General features: G+C 47.7%; 1 protein-coding gene across 8 annotated transcripts in view; it reads left to right on the top strand.

Moving 5' to 3' along the window:
* The window catches only part of RUSC2 (RUN and SH3 domain containing 2), a 60,247-nt gene that overhangs the window by 29,733 nt on the left and 12,113 nt on the right, over positions 1 to 18,401 (top strand). For 7 of the 8 annotated variants that reach the window (XM_058864570.1, XM_058864568.1, XM_058864567.1 and 4 more), the window contains 2 exons: positions 13,144 to 15,216; positions 17,486 to 18,271. In XM_058864570.1, the coding sequence (XP_058720553.1) occupies positions 13,251 to 15,216; positions 17,486 to 18,271 (2,752 nt within the window). In that variant the 5' untranslated portion in view covers positions 13,144 to 13,250. The remainder of the gene's footprint in view (positions 1 to 13,143; positions 15,217 to 17,485; positions 18,272 to 18,401) is intronic. The other variant, XM_058864572.1, reaches the window with a different exon arrangement.

Here is an 18,401-nt window from a genome sequence, read left to right as displayed (position 1 = left end):
CTCCTACTGGCAGCAAGCTGTTCTCACTTGTCCACAGTCAGTGCCATCTAACTTACCCTAGTGCTGAGATTTGTCCTCCAACTGCAGGTTGTAGTGCTTGGAATGGTGTTGAGGAGAGCTTTGTCCTTACCCAGATGTCTCCTCCTGCCTTCAGCTCCTTGTCATATGCCTCATTTTCATTTCCATAGGCACTTGCTATTTATAATTATTGCCTCTATAAAGCACTCTGAAGGTGGTGACTGCTTATTACAGCAAGCCTGACAGTGTGTTTGTTCCAGTGTGCTCCTCAGAGTGGCTGGTTTTGGTGGAGCACTGGGTCAGAGGAGGGAGGAGGCGGCGTGGAGCACAGGGTGACCTCAGGGATCCCTGACCCTGGTCAGGAGGGCTAGCCACTTCCTAGCATGACAGGAGAGGAGGAGGGAGGAAGCTGCAAGAAAATGGGTGTGTCCTGACACTGAGAGGCAATGGCATGGGGGTGCTTAATTAACAAAGGTGACAATGCTCCAGCCACAGCCATTCAATTTATGCTTGGCCATATCTGGCTGAGACACCGGGACTCACCGGATTTTCGATCTACTGGAGTTTCGGTAATCTCTGGTTTTCTTGATGACTTTGCAAAAATTTCAGATGGAGTATTTCCATCTCCATAACCCTGAACTCTCCCAGGCTTTGTGCTGGCAACATCATTTGGTACCCTAAGGTAGAAAAACACCCCAAACTGAAATGATGCATTTGTAATTGTCTCAGAGGCACTGAGGAGTGATTCTGCTCTTGTACCACAGCACGTTTAACAGCCAGGATTTTGGTCCAGTGCCTTGTTTCTGCTTTCCCCTTGGCATAGCTGAGGTTGAAAAGAAAAACCACAACAACCTCTTGGCCTGCCCATCAAAATGAAAGGGGAATCTTCTTTCAAGGGTGCAGGCCACTAGACCTCACTGCTTTAGTGAGGCAAATTCACTATGAAGAAACATCCCCCAACCCAGACCCTAGTAAGGCTTCAAGGACCCTTTTATCTCTCGAAGAACCTCAAAGAGAAATTGCATGTTGACATGCTGATAATTCATACAGCCTGTGAGAGCAAGCACCAAAACCCACACTCCAGAGATGACGGTGAAGAAACTCCTTTCCTCAGAAAACAGATATGTTAAAAAAACTCCCCTGATTTCTCCTGGGCTAGTCCTGTAAATATTGAAATTTTTTAGCTTGATGCGAAGTTATGTAAGAGAAGATAGTCACAAAAGTACACTTCGTTGGATTCCAAATTATTAAACTGATTAAATGCATTCCAACTCATTAAACTGATGTCATTAAACTACAAAAAGTAACTGATTGTCACCCTGGTCATGAGGGACATTACCTGGTAGGCATGTACATATGGATGTTAGGTACATAAGAAATGGAATGGAAAATTATTTGACAGCTTCTAATCCCTCTGCCAATTGGAAAACTGTGAAATTAGTCACCCCAGCTCAGAAGCATGAACACAGCTGGAAGGAATTGAAAAACTGTCTAGAAAACTGATCAAGTCCCTGTAAAACTTTCCTAAGAGGAGAGGTTGAAAAAACAGAAGTTACTTGTGGTAAATGGGAAACTGTAGGGTTTGTGATATGAAATAATGAACAATCTAGAGAAAGAAAATAATGATTTATGAGGTGCCCTGATAGTTAACTTGAAAGCACTCCAGGAAATTAAGGAGGATTATTTGAAACTGATAATATGAATACTTTTCACATACTGTGATTAATTAGTCCGTGGATCTTGCTTTCAAACTTCAAAGCCCAGCAGTATTCCCAAATGGCTTGGCATTCTTGTGAATAAGACTACCCAGTGTATTTATAGTACATGTTCAGAAGTTGCAGAGTTTTCAAACCTTTTGGTTTTGTTAAGGCCCATCTCAGTGCAAGGGCTTAACACAGGCAAACGTTTGTCTCAGCTACTTGCCTTCTCTGAGACTAATGGTGCAGAAAGGATGCAACAGCTTCAAGAAAGAAGATGCTCAAATGTGAACGTGTCCTATCTGCGAAGATCTGTGAGCCTGCAGTCTTAAGGTGTCTCCTCAGTTCTCTCAAACACCCTTGAAGTGATTAAAAGCAGACTGCTCATGGAATCATAGGAGAGTTTGGGTTGGAAAGGACCCTGAAGTTCCCATCTCATTCCGCGTCCCTGCATGGACAGGGACACTTTCCACTAGACCAGGTTCCTCAAAGCTCTGTCCAACCTGGCCATCCTTTCAGCAGACTTGGTGGGTCTCCTGGAACTCTGACTGCTCTCCCTGTACAGAGTCAAGGATCATCCCTGTTTGCTCTCTTTTTTTTTTTCCCTTGTCAATAGGTCTGTGTGGCCCAACATCATCAGCAGAAGACCTTGGTTAATCCAGGGTTATCAGATTTAGTTTACCCTTAATGCTCTGTTGAGCCCAGTCATTCCAAGCCTAATTAGCACATGAGCTGTCTTGTGGAGTGATATCCTAAAATAAACTGTCCTGAATAGAGCTTTACAAACTGAGCTTGGTTTGGGTTGCCAGCCTTTGCAAGGGATATGTTTCCCTCCCAAAAGGAAAGTATGTGTAATCATTAGGAGTGCCTGGTCTGCTTCATAAGTATTTTATTAAGATTCTGGGTTGCCTTTTGTTAGTTTTGCTGAATGGAAAATATTCTGTTATATAAACTGATGCTGTGGTTTCATCCAGATCCTCTTGGGTTCTGCCTTGCTGCCAGCCATGTAAACACACAAACACACCCACACATCAGGAGGACACTTGGAGAGAGGTTGGTAATCGGACCAAGGATCTGGGAATACTCTTGTACTTGAGCACAATGAAAATCTTGGCACTGAAGGTTGGCAAATGGAGTAGAAAATATGATCCTCTCCCTGCCCTAGCCCAAGGACAAGTAATGAAGTTAAATATCCCTATGTTCAAAAGCACTGACAGATAACTACTAGTGTGGCATGTAATTTTGTGTGGAAGGCACTGGTTCAGGAAGTTACAAGCTCCAAGAATTTGCAAGAATTCCAAAAAAACAAAAGGGACACTGAGGGATGATTGTATAGTCTCCTAAATTTCTATGGGCAGGTTATGAAACCTGCTCTGGAATGTAAACTACTCCCAGATGAAGGAGGCTGCTTGTGACTGGGTAGTCTCACGATGGCCCAAGGACTTGTTCCCACAACAGACACTTCTTGTCTCATCATCCCAGGAATCATTCTGCCTTTTTTTATTTTTACCCACACTGAACACTGCTGAAATGAGATTCAGACATGATTGCAGAGGGCCTGTTTTTCAGGTACCTGGCCAAAAAAAGGGTCAAGAGATGTACGATCTTAACAGTAATCAGGCAATTTCAATTTTCAAATATCAGTGCTAAATGATCTCTTCCTCCAATTGCCTTCAAGGGTTTGTAAAATCTAGTCTGTTGTCTAAAAGCATTTGGGTATCAGTGTTATTATCATATATATATAATCTATATAATGCATTTCTATGTATTATTAGATATATCCATTATAATATAATATAATATAATATAATATAATATAATATAATATAATATAATATAATATAATATAATATAATATAATATAATATAATATAATATAATATAATATAATATAATATAATATAATATAATATAATATAATGTCATAATCATATACATATACCTATATATTATATGTGTTGGGCAGGATAAATTTAGTGTACTAACTCCTCAGATGCTGCTTTTATTGGGCTACTCAGCTTTTTTGCTTTGTACAATGCTGTCATCCCCAAATCAGGGAGTTGCCAGCCTCCAGACCATTGTGTTTGCCTGCTTTGGAGATACAGAAAATGTCTTCCTGTGTATCCAGGCATTTCTTCTGGTCTTGGTAGAACAGCCTAGAGCGAGGAAGGGTTAAAGTTTCCTGCAGCCTTAGCAGGAGTCAGCTGTTATTCACAGCTGCTGATTGAAAAACCATTTAGATGTGCACTGTGGAAGAGGAACATCGAGTAAAAGCAGACTGCTGCTGGGATGTGTTCTGTTTGTGCCTGATTTTGGCACTCCTGATTTGTGTGCACACAGTGTGCATTAAATTCTGTGTAGGATTGCATCATTTAATACAGTTTTTCAGATGCAGGCTACCTGGCAGATCCAAAGTCCATCACTCCTAGGTAATTCCACACCTGCACTGTTTCTCCTGCTCACTGGGATGTGGCAGCAAACCAATGCAGCACTGCTGTGTTCCAGTCTGAAAATAATCCTGCTGGCGCTTTTTGACATCGCTAGCTGCTTTATTTACAGTGGCTTGTAGGGTGGTATTTTGTTACTTCAAGAGCTTGGCCTGGCTGTGGTTTTACTTGACTCCCCTGTAGCCACTTTGGCTGTTCTGTTTCTGCTGTTGTGCTGCATGAGGTTGTACATCTGCAATCCACCATCTCAGAAATGTTTGTTTTTCACTTGATAGTGAGTGACTCCTACATATGTGGCACTCTGGGCTGAAGAGACAGTACACATCATTTTACAGCCTCTTTTTACTGAGTTATCTTAAGTCTGAGTTCATCATTCGTAAGGTGTTTCCAAGTGGTCACTAATGCTTTGTCTTGCAGGGAGAGTTTTTGTTCTCACAGGGATTGTTTTGGAGCTGTGATTCCTACAGTGCATAGTCTGGACAGAAGTGTATTGCTGGTTTTAATCTGCACAGAAAGGAAGCAATAGGGAAAATATGCAGCCACAGACTGGCTGGAGTCTATGGGTGTGCTGAGCTGTACTGCAGCAAGATCTTGTTCACAGTGAAGACAGACTTTCTTTCCCATTTTCGGACTTAGCTCATCTTTTTCCCCAAGTCATGATGGTGGTAGAGAATATAAGACTATTTGAGGTAGAGCTAGTCTTGTGTGCTTTCTTCTGTACAGATGAAGATTGCTCCTGAAATTGTCCTCCCCATAAGCTTTGGATAAGTAGGTCATCTGCTTTGGCATGGTCTGGCCTATGTTGCCTGAAGCCAGATTCCAGTAAGGGTTAGGGAAGAAAATCCAATGCAAGTGACTCGTCACTTCTCTTTGAGAGTCTTTCCAAAGGGTGGTGCAAGGTTGTGTGAACTGATAGATGCAAGTAACCAAGGTGACCACAATCCACACTGAAGTGCAAAGAGTAGATTAATCCCATCACCTCACTGGCTGGAAGGTTTCAAAACCAGATGGGGACACACATACCTTGCTCAGCTTATTCCATCTTAGCAAGGACCAAAAGCACGTGGGCCCATTCCCTGGCCTCCACATCTCAAAGGACCATGTGCAGTCCTTCACAATTCTGTGCTTTCTATAACCTCCAAGCTTCTTACGTCTTTTTTTTCCAGCAGGGAGGCCCAAGCCTGTGAAGAACGAGGTTTAAGTAATTCACAGCATTCTGTTGTCTTCTACAGAAATTCTGAAGACAGAAAATAACACAAAGCAAACACAACACATTAAATTTCCCACACTGAATATTCTTAGCATCCCCCAGCTGCCAGGTCATCTTGAGTGAAAACAACTCTGTTTTTCCTCCTCACTAAATTTCTACTTTCAAGCCTTTTCTCCCTGCAGTGATGTGATTCTTGGGATGCTCTGTGCAAGGCCAGGAGTTGGATTTAATAATCCTGATGGGTTCCTTCCAACTCAGCATATTCTATGATTCTGTGATTCTAATTACAGGGATGCTACAGATCCCCAGCAAGCCCAGAAATCCCCAGTGCTGTTGAGAATATCATGTCCTCTCCAATTCTTGATGTCATCTCGGGAGGCTTCACCCCTGCAGTGAGAGCAGAATAAGAACAGTTGCCCATTCACCTTTGCACTATGACAGACTTGGGGAACAGTTTTGCCACCCTGTGCAAGCACAGGTCAGAGACTTGACCTTGATTCCTGAAACTGAGCTGAGTTTGATGCCTGATTCCCTCAGCCAAACACTCCATTCCCTGCCTCCTGTGCCTGTTGTGGTGGAGAGTTTTGAGCTCACAGCTCCCAGGCGTAGAAGGTGGTGGGAAAACCTTCCGTCCAGATTTCTGCTGGCTTTGACTCAGGTTCACCCACAGCTGATGGCTGTGGTTTTGTCACCACTCAGCTGCAGCTGCTGGTTCGTGGTCCTCAGCTGGGAAGGTCAGTAGAAGGAGCACGGTGATGGGGCAGCCAGCTGACAGCCCAGCTTTGCACAAATCATAAAAGCATACAATGCCTTGGGTTGGGGGGGACCTTAAAGGTCATCTGGTTACAACCCCCTTGACATGGACAGGGAAGCCACCCATTAGGTCAGGATCACTAAGCCCTGACCAAAGCTGTACAGTTAGGGAGGGGTAGTCCTGTTATCTTTGAATACTGGGTGTGCCCAGAAATTTAATATGCTTATAGGATTTGCTTTCTTTCTGTGTGGGTTCTTGAGTGCTCTAGTGACCCTGCAAAACCCAGGCTCCAGCACCCAGGAAGATCAGCACTTTGAAATGGAATTGTGTGATTTCTGCTGTTGTAAGATCTTCAGGAAGCTTTCAGAGTGCTCAGGAAAAATATGCTATACAAGCATAGTCCCTCCTGCTGCTACTGCTGCTGCTACTAATGTCTGTGATAAGAAAGGATTTACTGTGTCTGCAGTTTAATTCAGCAGCAATTTCTGTGTGATATGAACAGCTAGAAATATCAGTATTTTTCTTCTCTGTGGATTTGCATAAAGTAATTAGAGCATATGTGCTGGGGGCTGGGGCAGGAGGAGGAGGAGGAGCAGGTTTCATCCCAGAGCACCTCAGTGGATGCTCTGAGTCATGGCCTGTAAATGGCTCTTGCCGAGTGCCACATGCCAGATGATGAGTCACAGAGCAAGGGAGCACAGAAATGGGAGAAACTGGTTCGGTCACTGTCCTGGCTCCTGTGTTAGCTGGTATAGGTCTGCTGCTTGAGCTATTTCTGATGTCTTGTGTAACTCTTAAGTGCATAAAGCAGCTGGGGCTTCTTGTCCTCTGGCTGGGAGGCAGTACCTGCCTCTTGCTGCTTATGTCATCATCAGGAATACACACACTGCACCCATTGCTTAGTTCTGTGTGTGCTGGTAACCCCTGGCCCATGCAGCTCCTTTCTGCCAGCAGCACAAAGGCTGTGACTGACTGTCACGTGCTGTGGTTTCCATTTAGAGCACATCATAATCCTATATAGTTCTGGGATGTAATGATACATTAATCATGGGCTTAGTCAGGCTGTCCTGGAAACCACTGGAAAAAGCCCTGGCCAAGGCAGGGCTTTGTGGAAGGAAAAGGGAAGTGGTCTTTTCAGGAATCACTGCGCAGCATTACAAGAGGAATCAGCCTGAGCAGAGGCAGAAGTTTAAGAAGTATTTAGCTTTTATATTTTTCTGCAGCTCCCTTTAAACATAAAGTGTGGAATATTCACTCTGGGAGCATGCAGACCACCCTGACTATGCTCCCTGTCCCCTGAGGCAGGGTAAGAGCTGGAGGTTTAGGATGAGTCAAACAATTAGCATTTCCTTTTATACATTTTTTTTTCCCATTAAACACACTGGATGATTTAATAAAGCATTTAATGAAGGTGTGAATTTGAAGAGCTCTATTAGCTGGCAAGAGAGAAACAGGTGTCCAAACAAATACCACTAACTAGACTCATCCTGCAACAACTTACAGGCTTCCTCACCTCCACCCTCTGCTTACATAGTCCTATGGTTCAGACCCATCCCCAGGCCGCTCACCCTGAACCACTCATCCTCTTTTCTGATGCTGCTCCCTGAATGCCCTCCAGTTTTCTGGATCTTTTCTGAATAAATTTTTGTTTAAAACAATCCAGAGCTTTCTGGCAGCTTTTGGAGTGGCCTAGCTGGGGCAGTGATGAACTGTGGTGTTGGTGCTGGATACAGTGAGCCCTGAAGTCCCCCACACTGCCTGAAGGGTGGCTTTCAGTTTGGATTAATATCCCAGCCCTTTGACCTGGAGGTACACGTACAGGGAGAAAACTGAAAATATCTCTCCCAGTGGAGAAAAAAGGAGATGTCTGTATTGTGCCTTTATCTGCAAGATAAACACAAACCATTGCTTTTTGCAGCACTTCTGCTTGTTTTGTAGGGCTGTGTGGTTCCTTCAGGCATGTTAGTGCAAATGCACTGTAGGAGTCAGGGGTTCACATGGAACAGCACTCAAAGAACAAGCATCTTGAATACAAAAGGTTTTTTTCTGCTTCTTCCATGAAACTAGTGTTTAATTTTTACATATTTCACCCTGGAACGACATGATGAATTTTGGACTCTCTGAAGAAGGTGATGATAGCAGTGAAACCACAGCTGTACAGAAGGAGTCAGCAATAACCCTCACAGTTAAAGGTTTCCTTTGGACACTCAGTTTCATGGATGAAGTGACTGAGGTTTGTAGAAACAGTAATCTGTTCTGAAAAGCCATCCTCCAAAAAAGCCAGCATTGCCTCCAGCTGACAGTTCGGATGATATTGCACCTACTTGCTCATCCTCTGTGCTCTATGTGCAGTCTTTTTACATTAAAATCACATTTGTCTCTCTTATCTTTGCGTGCCTTCTCCAGTGCATTACATTTTATGAGGAAGCCTGTGTTACTGTGAGCTGAATGCTGTCACCCCATGTGTGTGCACGGGACAGCGCTGAGCAGAGCAGGCTATCAAGTGTTCAGCTCTAGAACTCCAAAATCCTGGTTGGAGCCATAACAAATATTAGAGTATGCCTGGACTTGTGCAGCCACCACACATCAGCCCTTGGAGGCAATTGCAGTAAGGTCTGGTTGCTGCTGCATCTTCTCAGCAGTGCTGCAGAGGCAGGAGTTGGTACCCAAGGCCGAGGAGCCCTGAAACTGCACTGACCACCTTTGAATTAGCACAGTGTCCTCAGTCTTAGGGGTATGACAGGAGAGGGATTTGAGGGCCTCAGTGTAGTGGTCAGCAAGGACTTAAGAGGCATGGAGTGCAGAGCCCAAAGGATTCTGCATGCTCCTGTTACTTGCAGCATGCTGCCTCCTCTCTAAAGCTCAGACATAACCTGATAGGCAGCTCTCAGATCGGTGCTGAAGCATCCTTTCTTGCTGAGCACCCACCTAGAGCTGAGCATCTATCAGCTTTTTACCTAGGGCTTTGCTGCAGCTAATGAGTTTTGTTGTGTTGTTTATTTCCGGGGGTACAATCATTCATGAGCAATTCCATACCAAATGCAGGTGTCTCACAAAAAGCCGTTCTTCCTGCTGTGTATTATCCTGTTTGGAATGAAGCATCCACAGTGTGGTCCCCACCTTCTCTGGGTAACCCTTGGCACCTCAAGGAAGAGCTCCCTGAATAAACAACCCATATCTGCCATGTTGCAGCAGATGGTGTCAGTATGGAGAAGGCAAGAATTCTGACATTTGAAAATAAGATGGCTGATGTGCAGACATGTCTGGAGTGGTCATGTCTCCCTGCCTTGCACTGCCATTACGCACCATTCTAGGCAGGACTCAGTCCTGGATGCTGTGTTTGCTCTTGAGTGTGTAGCACTGAGCAGGATTCAGCACAACGGTAAGAATAAACTGATTTGGCAAAAAATGTTCATGTATGAACTGCCTATCCACATTTGAAAATTTCCTGTTACAAAAGGGGAGTGAGGGCTTTGCAGAGAGCTCACTAAAACCAGCACAATCTGAAACTGGTCTGCTTGCTGCATTTTATTGCCCAGTGTCAGACCCAGTGTAGTAGACCCCAAGTAGGAAGAGGAAGGATACTTCTACAGTCTTCCAGAATAGGGAAGGGTCAGCTAATGCTGAGGCCAGGGAGGATACTCTGGTGTCGGGAACTGAATAATCCTTGTGCTGGCAGTGCCATTGCCAGCCTCCCTGCACCCCTAAGTCCAGAGGAAGTCAGGAGAGGTTGCAAGGGAGAGAAAAGGAGTAGCTATGGCACAAAATGTCACGCCTATCCCCAGAGAAGCCATCAGAATGTCTCCTGGCAGGAGCTGTCTGCATGTCACCCGTGATCCTGCACCTCAGAGCCTGGCACTGGGAGCAGGTCGTGGGTGCAGGCAGGATGGGCATCCGTCTGCTGCAGCATCTCTGGTGGCCAGTGAATCACAGCCCGCCTGGGGAGGCTGTGCTGCTGCTGGAGCCAGAGAGCTGGGCAGAGCTCTGTGTTGCGGCCAGAGCACCGGAGAGACAGATGGGAAATGGCTGCGTGTCAGCTCTGACATTTTGCTGTCAAATGTCAAAGTGTGTCTGTGTGAGCCTCGTCCTCCCACAGCAGCTTCTGTGCTGACGTGAATTGTGTGCTGCTCAGCGGGGCTTGTCAGCAGATGGGTGCTGGTGCTGGGAGCCTGCCCCAAGCAGCCATTTCCCAGAGGCAGCAGAGCCTGGTGCTTCAGCAGTGAAGTGTGCTGCCATCATTGTCTGTATCCTCAAAATTATGCTTCTCAGGTAGTTGCATTGTTGCAGCACTTGAAATACAGCAAAGCCTGGTGGAGAGATGTGATCTGGGCGTTCCAGTCAGATACAAGAGCAGTAACAATGGTGGGGTGGGCTACATGACTAGATAGGCACTGGGGGACCAGCTTTTTACCCAAAATGCTTGTGAGTTGGGGGCAGGAAGACAGGATAAGCTTCTGCTCAGTTCAATAGAAATAAACGCAGATAATCTCACAGCTCCTGCTGTGCCATCAGTGGTGCACAAAGCCCAAATTTGGGCCACTCCAGTGAGTGTGTGTGTGTGTGTGTGTGTGAATGTGTGTGTGCTGTTGGCTCAGGGTCAGGAGCTGCTGTTATCCACTGTGGCTCTTGAGCAATGGGATCTTAGGAATCCTTGATGAAGAAAATCTTCCCCCCCAGGATTTCAGCTGAGTAGAGATGAGCCTCTGTGGCAGCAGCTGTGGAAAAGTAGCCAAAGGCTTGTACAACAGAGAAGTCACTGAAAGGGGTATAAACACTGATGGAGGTTTTAAGGAGACTACAGGTGAGGGAGAGTTTAGGGTTGCACCATTAGTAGTCCAGTTATATGTCCACCGCCTGGTTCAAGTGGTCCATGACATGTAGGTGAGTGTCCTGGCCTTGTAAGTCTCTGGTAGCATCTACCAGAAGGCCTGTCTGTTCTCTGACACTGGTGATAGCATTAACTTTTGTATTATTGTGTGTTTGCTGCAAACATTATCTCTGTTTCCATCTTTGTATTTTTATTTCCTGTCAGCATCATCCTGTGTCTGTGAGAAGCATTACTGTGCGTGGGAGGAAAGTACTTCTTTTGATCATTTTTATTATCTTCTAATTGCTATTCTTACACCTTGAGACTGAAAGAAGTGAAGTTGCTGATGTTTCTGTGTAGATGTCTTATTGCTCACGCTCTTGTTATATCTTCCTTTAACCCACATTTCTCACTTTCCCTCCTGTGCTCCCACGTGCCTTTGCAGGTCTGCTTCAAATCCATTATCACCCCACAGTCACAAATGCTGGGGTAAGGTAGAAAAAAGCCACTGTGAATACCACTTTTTGGGGTCTGAAAGTCAGTGGTGGGGGCCCTGGAGTCCAGAGAGGGATCCCAGGATGCAATTTTCAGGGTGCAGTGATCGCTGAGAATGCCTGAATGAGTTATGGAATGTGAGTGCTGATCAAGGGTGCTTGGGCCAAGGTTTTCAGAACAAGTGGTAGATCTGTGAGAGCATTAGGTAATTTTTAAATCTCTCAGACTCATCCTGGATCAGTCTTTTGTGGTTTCTCCCTCTCCTTGCTGCCTTAGCTGCCTGCCCTTGCACTTGCCTGTGTTGGATTATTTGATCTGTAGAAAGAAAGGCAAGAGGAAAACACCCTCCAGACTTGTGCTGGAGGTGCTTGTAGGCTTGACCTCTGGGTTAGGTGAGGAGGAAGAAATGGGTTTGTCCTTTGCTCTTGTATATCAAACACTGGTGAACATCTACAAGAAAGATGAAGAGAGGCTTTTGACACAAGCAGAGAGTGACAGGACAGGGAGGAAAAGCTTTAAACTGAAAGATGGCATGTTTAGATTAGATTAGATGTGAGGGTGGAGTGGCACTGGAATGGATTACTCAGAGAAATTGTTGCTGCCCCATCCCTGGGAGTGCTCAAGGGCAGATTGGATGGGGCTTTGAGCAGCCTGGTCCTAGGGAAGATGTCCCTGCCCGTGGCAGGAAGTTGGAACAAGATGTTCTTTAAGGTTCCTTCAGCCCCAAACCATTTTGTTATTCCTCTGGCTCCATAAGAACCTGCTATTTACTGAACACAGGGAGAGTGGGGTTTTTGGTGCCCTTCCTGTGCAGTGCCCTGCCTGTATGGCTCCTGGGGCTGTGGCAGTCACCCTGTTGTGAAGTGCAGCAGGTAAATGCCACGGATAATGTGGCAGAGAGATATGATCCCCTCCCAGACTACAGTGAGGACCAGTCTGAGCTGAGGTTTCACCATCAGCAAAAGGTCAGCAAAAGCCAGTGTGCTGTATGTTACCTATTTGACCTATGGCCCTGTGGCCCCACTGAAGTCATCCCCTCCTCTTCACTGGAGAGACCCTTGTGTACCTAAGTAGTTGCATACTTTGGCATGTTCCCCTGGCACCATTAAAAGGGCTCAGGACCTTGTGGGATCTCCTGGATTTTGGAGAGGAATTACTGTTGCTGTTTTTCTGTTCCAGTCTGCTCCTGCTTCCCAGTCTCTTCCTGGACGTGTGTGTATGTCTGTTGCAAGACCTTGCCATGGTTGGTTCTTAAAGGAAAGTTTAATGTATCGAAAAGGAAGCAAAGGTGTTCAATCCATTGTGAGAAGATAGACTGCTCTCACCAGGGTGCAGTGCTTCACTTCAGACCCTATGCTGTTTTCCTGTGAGCACACAGTGCCATCTGCAGTGAGGTCTTTGTTTGGCCCAAATCCTGTACAGCCCTTTGGCCACTTGACTGAAATCAGTTACTCTCTTCAGATAACTTTGAGAGGGGTCAGGTGGAATCACAAGTGTTGTCCCAGGAGCCTGCATGGAGGGTGACGTGTTTGTTTTACATTGTGGTTGGTTGTTTCCCAGAAGAAGGACCTCGTGCTCAGGTACTTGTGCTGACAAAGAACCAGTCCATTTGATCCTTGTCAGCATATAAAATCTTCAGTCAAACCAAGGATTGTTTTAAATAGTCACTGCCTTTCCCGAGAGGTGACTTCCTTTGTGATTTTGTCTCTCTGTAGGTATCTGAATTCCCTCATGAGAAGTGTCTTCCCTGCCTCTCATGTGCAGCCCTACCTGTTCATGGGTGGTACCAGCTCCACTGATGCCCTGAAGAGTCTTCCTCACCATGGATAGTCCACCCAAACTGACTGGTGAGACGCTGATTGTCCATCACATTCCCCTGGTGCATTGCCAGGTCCCCGACAGACAGTGCTGCTCCGTGAGCAAAAGGACCAACCCCTTCTGCCAGCCAGAGCTCAGCACTACACGGACCTCTGCCCTTCCAGACAGAGACCTCTCACAGACTGACTCCTTGGTGTACAGCAGCTTTCTCCAGACCTCTGAAGCCTCAGCAGAGGCCTCAGACAACAAAGAAAGAAAAGCAAGGGATCTGATTGTCCCTAGTGTCAGTAAGCGACACAACCCTTTCCTGCTGAGTGAGGGTGATGACCTCAGTATTTTTGGGGATGACTTGGGTCAGAAATCTTTCCACCTTCACAACTCGCTTGTCGATGGCAAACCGCCCTTCAACCTGCAGGATCTGGCCTTGCCCCCTTTCCACCTCCACGACTCCAACCACATTGTGAAATCCTGGAACATGGCCAGCCGGTCTGGTGTGGTGGACGGGCAAGAGGACAAACTCAGCAGTAATGACATCCAGAAGAGGAACAATGCAAACAGGTGCCATCAGGCCTCGGAACGCATGGAGCTGGATGAATGCAGCTGCCATCGTGGCAGCTCTTCCAACTTCTCCTTCGACAGTGGTGACCAGGAGTGGAACCAGAACACGGGTGAACCGCTGAGGAATCAGGATGCCCTGCACAGGACATGCAGTTGTTCCAGCTCAGAGATCCAGCACTGTCGCTGCTACAGTTCATCAAGTCAGTCTGAAGTGATTGACCAACAGATGGGCTACATCAGTGACTCTTCTTGCAACAGTTCTGATGGGGTCCTGGTGAACTTCAGTGCTCTCTACAACAAAATGAACGGTCAGTCTCAATCCAACCTGAATTCAGCTAACCTGTCCTGTGACTCTTCCTTCTGCAGCCACTCAGACACAGGAGCTTTTTACCTGGATTTACATTCATCACCCACTGAATCCAAGATGTCTTGTGAGTCGCATAACCCAGAAAGTTCGGGGAAGGTGTGTGGGTGTCAACACTCCTCCTCACCTGTCCTTGATGCTAACTGCAACTCCTACCACCTCCACTGTGAGCCTTGCACATCAGAGAGCTCAGACCTCACTGCCTGCTTCCAGAGCCAAGCACGGCTTGTTGTGGCTACTCAGAATTACTATAAGTTAGTCACGTGTGATTTGTCTTCCCAGTCATCCCCCAGCCCTGCAGGATCTTCCATAACTAGCTGCTCAGAAGACCAGACCAAGGGTAGCCCAGCCCAGCCCACAGAATACTATCTGTTCAGAAGGCCTGACCTGAGACAAGAAGGCAATGTAGAGTGCAGTGAAGAGGAGCCAAAGGGAGAATCCAGCCAGAACATGATTGAGGGTCAGGTCTATGTCAATGTGTCACCACCGAACCTCAACACAAGCCGGCAGCGCTCCAGGAGCTATGATCAGAACTTGGACAGGAGTCCTGGCAGCAGGCTGGGCTCCTTGGAGCGCATGGTGAGCTGTCCAGTCAAGCTGAGTGAAAGTCCAGCAATACCCATTCAGAGCTCTCCCCCCAAGAGGGTGACATCGTTCGCTGAACTGGCTAAAGGACGGAAAAAGAACGGCACCTCCCCACCGCTCCGCTCTAGTGGTGATTCTTCCCTGGAGTTCTCTCCTATCCCTGAGACTCAGCGGGATTGCCCAACCTTCCTTGAAGAAAGAGCTCGGCGCAGCCAGAGTCTTCCACCCATGCCCTTCATCCATGGGCTGAACCGGAGCTGCGAGGGCTTCTGTATGAATCATGCTTTTGGGGACAGCCAGGCTTTGTGTTCCACCAAAGACTCGGTGTCCAGTGAGAAGGTCCCCAGTGGGCATGGGGCAGGTGAGCAAGCCTCTCTCTCCCTGCTGATGGAGGCAGATGCCAGCTTCTCGGGTGGCTCTGCCAGTGGCCACGGACAAAAAGATGTTAGAGCCCGAGCAGACGGTAAGGAGCCAAACTAGGGAGAAGGGAGAAGTAAAAAGGAAGGCAGCTCATTGGGATATGAGGGGAGCAGCAGGGAAACCTGCATGGTGATAAAAGACCAGTGCCAGGGCAGTTTGGTTTCTGGTCTGCCAGTCCCTGGGACAGAGCCTTGCTGTGCTTTGTCACAGAAGCCATCAGTCTCGTATCAGTTCAAATGTCTTGTCCTTGTGTTTCTAAAGCCTCCCAAGGTTTTGGTGAAACTTATGTCATGTTAGCAAGGACATAGCATTGATACTGAGAGAGTCCGTGCAGCTTGAAGGGTTCTATCCCTTCCAGGGTATATACTGTGCTTTTCCATGAGAAACACCTGCCCTTACCTAAGACAGAGATGTGAAGATGCTCAGCAGGGTCATAGTCACAGCCTTTCTTTTTTGGAGTTAGGTGGGGCAGGTGTGGAAAGGGAAGAGGCATAGCCAGCAGTCTCCTTTCCATGCAGGCCCAAGAAGCTCACACAGTTTCTGCTAGTGTGAGTCCTAACTATGTGAGTCCTGCAGAGTCTAATCTGTATGTCTCTGCTGGAATATCCTGTTCACATCCTCCACAGTGCTGTGGATTGCAGCAAAGGTTCCCAGGGAGAGCCACTGTCACGGTTAACTCTGTAGGGAAGCCTGTAATATGTGAGTTGTTTTCCACCTTGATGTTGCTGTCACTTGTGCTTGTGAGGAGGCTGTCTGACACTCCCTTTGGAAGTATGGCCATTTCTCCAGCATTGTGGGAGACCTCTGTCTCTGCCTTAGGCAGGTATTATACCTGTTTCACAGATAAAAGCCCTTCTAAAATGCCTCTAACCAGACCACTGCAGTAAATAGCCCCTACTATGTTAAGAAATTGTGATGCCTTAACAGACTGTCTCCACTTAATGTTCTGAAAATTTCTGGCAGGAGGTAAGAACGTGTAGTTTACTGCCATGGCAGAGGTGGGAGAGATTTTGGCCTGTGGGGCAAAAGTTTTCTAGTTATTGTCCTGTTTATTGTTTTTTGAGCCTTGAATGTTTGCTTGGTGTGGGATGGCAGTGGAGGCAGGTCTCTGCTGGGAGAGGGCAGCATGGCAGCAGCCCTATTAGCTTCAGAGGGAGGGTTTGGGAGGAGCAGGCTCTCCTCAGGGAAAAGGGGGCAGGCAGGAGCTTTCAGGTTAACATATCCCAGCAGCTGCTGCCCAGCACCCTGATGGAGTCCTTCCTTCTGCACTGTGACAGCAAGACAGTCATCAGGGCTGTGCAGGAGGCTTCTGCCTGCAGCTGGAGATGGAGGCATGTCTGCCTTGCTCCAGACCAGAGCAGCATGCAAGCCTAGAGGCTCTATGAGGGGCTAGAGGGAAATCAAGCCCTGCTAAAAGCTGGCTACAGGGAGAAAGGTCTGGAACACCCCACAGGCAGCAGATAAACACCAGGAATCTCAGTCAGCCCCACATATACACCCAGTGCTGTCTGTGTTTTGCACTGAACACACAGTGTGTCACACTTCAGATGTGTCCCTCAGGATATCTGTGGCTCCGTCAGGAGCGGGAGGCACATACACGTGTGGATCAGCCCACCACACTCCCTCAGCACATCCTAGTACATCATTTGCTGGAGCAGACTGGCACCTTCTAGGGTTGGAGGCGGGATGTTGGGAATGTCCTGTTTAGGTCTGGTAGAGGCAGGGGAATGAAGGAAGCTCTGTGTTCCGAAGTGGGGACAGTCACAAGGAAGAGGAGAGGGAGGGAGAAAGGGAGGAAAGAGCACCAATATGTTGTGATGTGGGATGCAGAGCTGCAGTGCTGTTGCATGTAATGCTTGTGCTGGGCTGTGCGAGTCCACAGTGCATGTGGGAGGGGACAGCCTTTGGGATGAGAAATCTGTATCACAAAGTATTGTGCCTTGACTTTGCGATATTGCTTGGGCAGAGGCAGCTCGAGAGCAGGCACCTGACCCCGTGGCTTTGTGCTGTGCAGGGGGAAAGAGGTTGGGAAAGGATGTGAAGCTGATGAGCCAAGACAAACAAGATACTGGTGCAGTGCTCTGGTCTTCCAGACAGCTGGAAACTCTGCACTTGGGGCCACATATCTTTTATCTTGACAGCTCTTGATATGTGTAACCAGTTCAGACTTGAACCACTCTGTAACTGGTCTCTAGCTCATCCTCTTCCTCCTGCAACAGAGGACACTTTCCCTTTTGCCTGTATTCTGCTTGGTTGAGGATAATTTTTGCTCTGCCCATCCTCACACTTTCTTCCCCTTTCTCTCCCTGAAGGTGGTGGCACAGACAGCAAGCCTGTGGTACGCTACAGCAAGGACCAGCGTCCCACGACTCTGCCCATCCAGCCCTTTGTTTTTCAGCACCATTTCAGCAAGCCACCCAAGGCACGTGCCCTGCACAGCCATTTTGCCTCCAGCCTTTCCCAGCTCTACAGCTTGTCCAGCAGCCGGCCTGCCAGCCAGCAGATCTCCAGTTCCCAGTCCTCAGCCTTGGCCACCTCGGCAGAGCAGGCGGCGGTGGCGGGGAGCCAGGCCCATGGCACGCTCGTGACCCAGCGCTCAGCAGACGGAGCTGCCTCGCGCGGTGATGGGGGCATCAAGAAGCCTGGCCCCGAAACAACGCGTCCATCCCCGCTGGGCAGTTACTCCCCTGTGCGATGCAACGTGCCTTTCTTCCAAAGCGTGGACTCCTCTTCCTCGCCCACCACAGAGAGAGCTGAAGACAGCCAGCCCCCCAGAAGCAGGTCCTGCCCCATCTCTGCTAACCTGCTTCCCACGAGGTCGTCCCCTGCTGTCAGTGCCATGCAGCCCTCCAAAGCCACCAAAGCTGACACCCTGAGGCAAAAGGAGAACCCCAAACTGATTCCCAAGAAGGAGGTCCCGCTGGAGCCAAGCCCACCACTCTCTGAATACCGACTCCACAGTGCTTCCCTGCCGCCCCTCTCAGTGGGTGGCATGTCCATGAGCAGAGTACGAGGCCATGCAGATTCACACTGGAGAAGTGGCAGTGAGACCAGCAGCTCTGGTCCCCTGAGCAGCATGGGCATACGGCCTGTCAATGGTAGGTACCCATCCTCCAGGACCTGCTAGTCTGGAGCATCTACAGTTCCCTGTAGCTGTGGCTGCTCCTTGTAGTACCACCATTTCCTACAGCCACAGACCAGGATAAAATTGTATCTGGATGCTGCAGG

The sequence above is a fragment of the Poecile atricapillus genome, chromosome Z (genome assembly GCF_030490865.1).
Source record: "Poecile atricapillus isolate bPoeAtr1 chromosome Z, bPoeAtr1.hap1, whole genome shotgun sequence".
Classification (NCBI taxonomy): Eukaryota; Metazoa; Chordata; class Aves; order Passeriformes; family Paridae; genus Poecile; species Poecile atricapillus.
The sequence above is the reverse complement of the archived record's forward strand: the minus strand, read 5'-3'. Positions and strand labels throughout refer to the sequence as shown.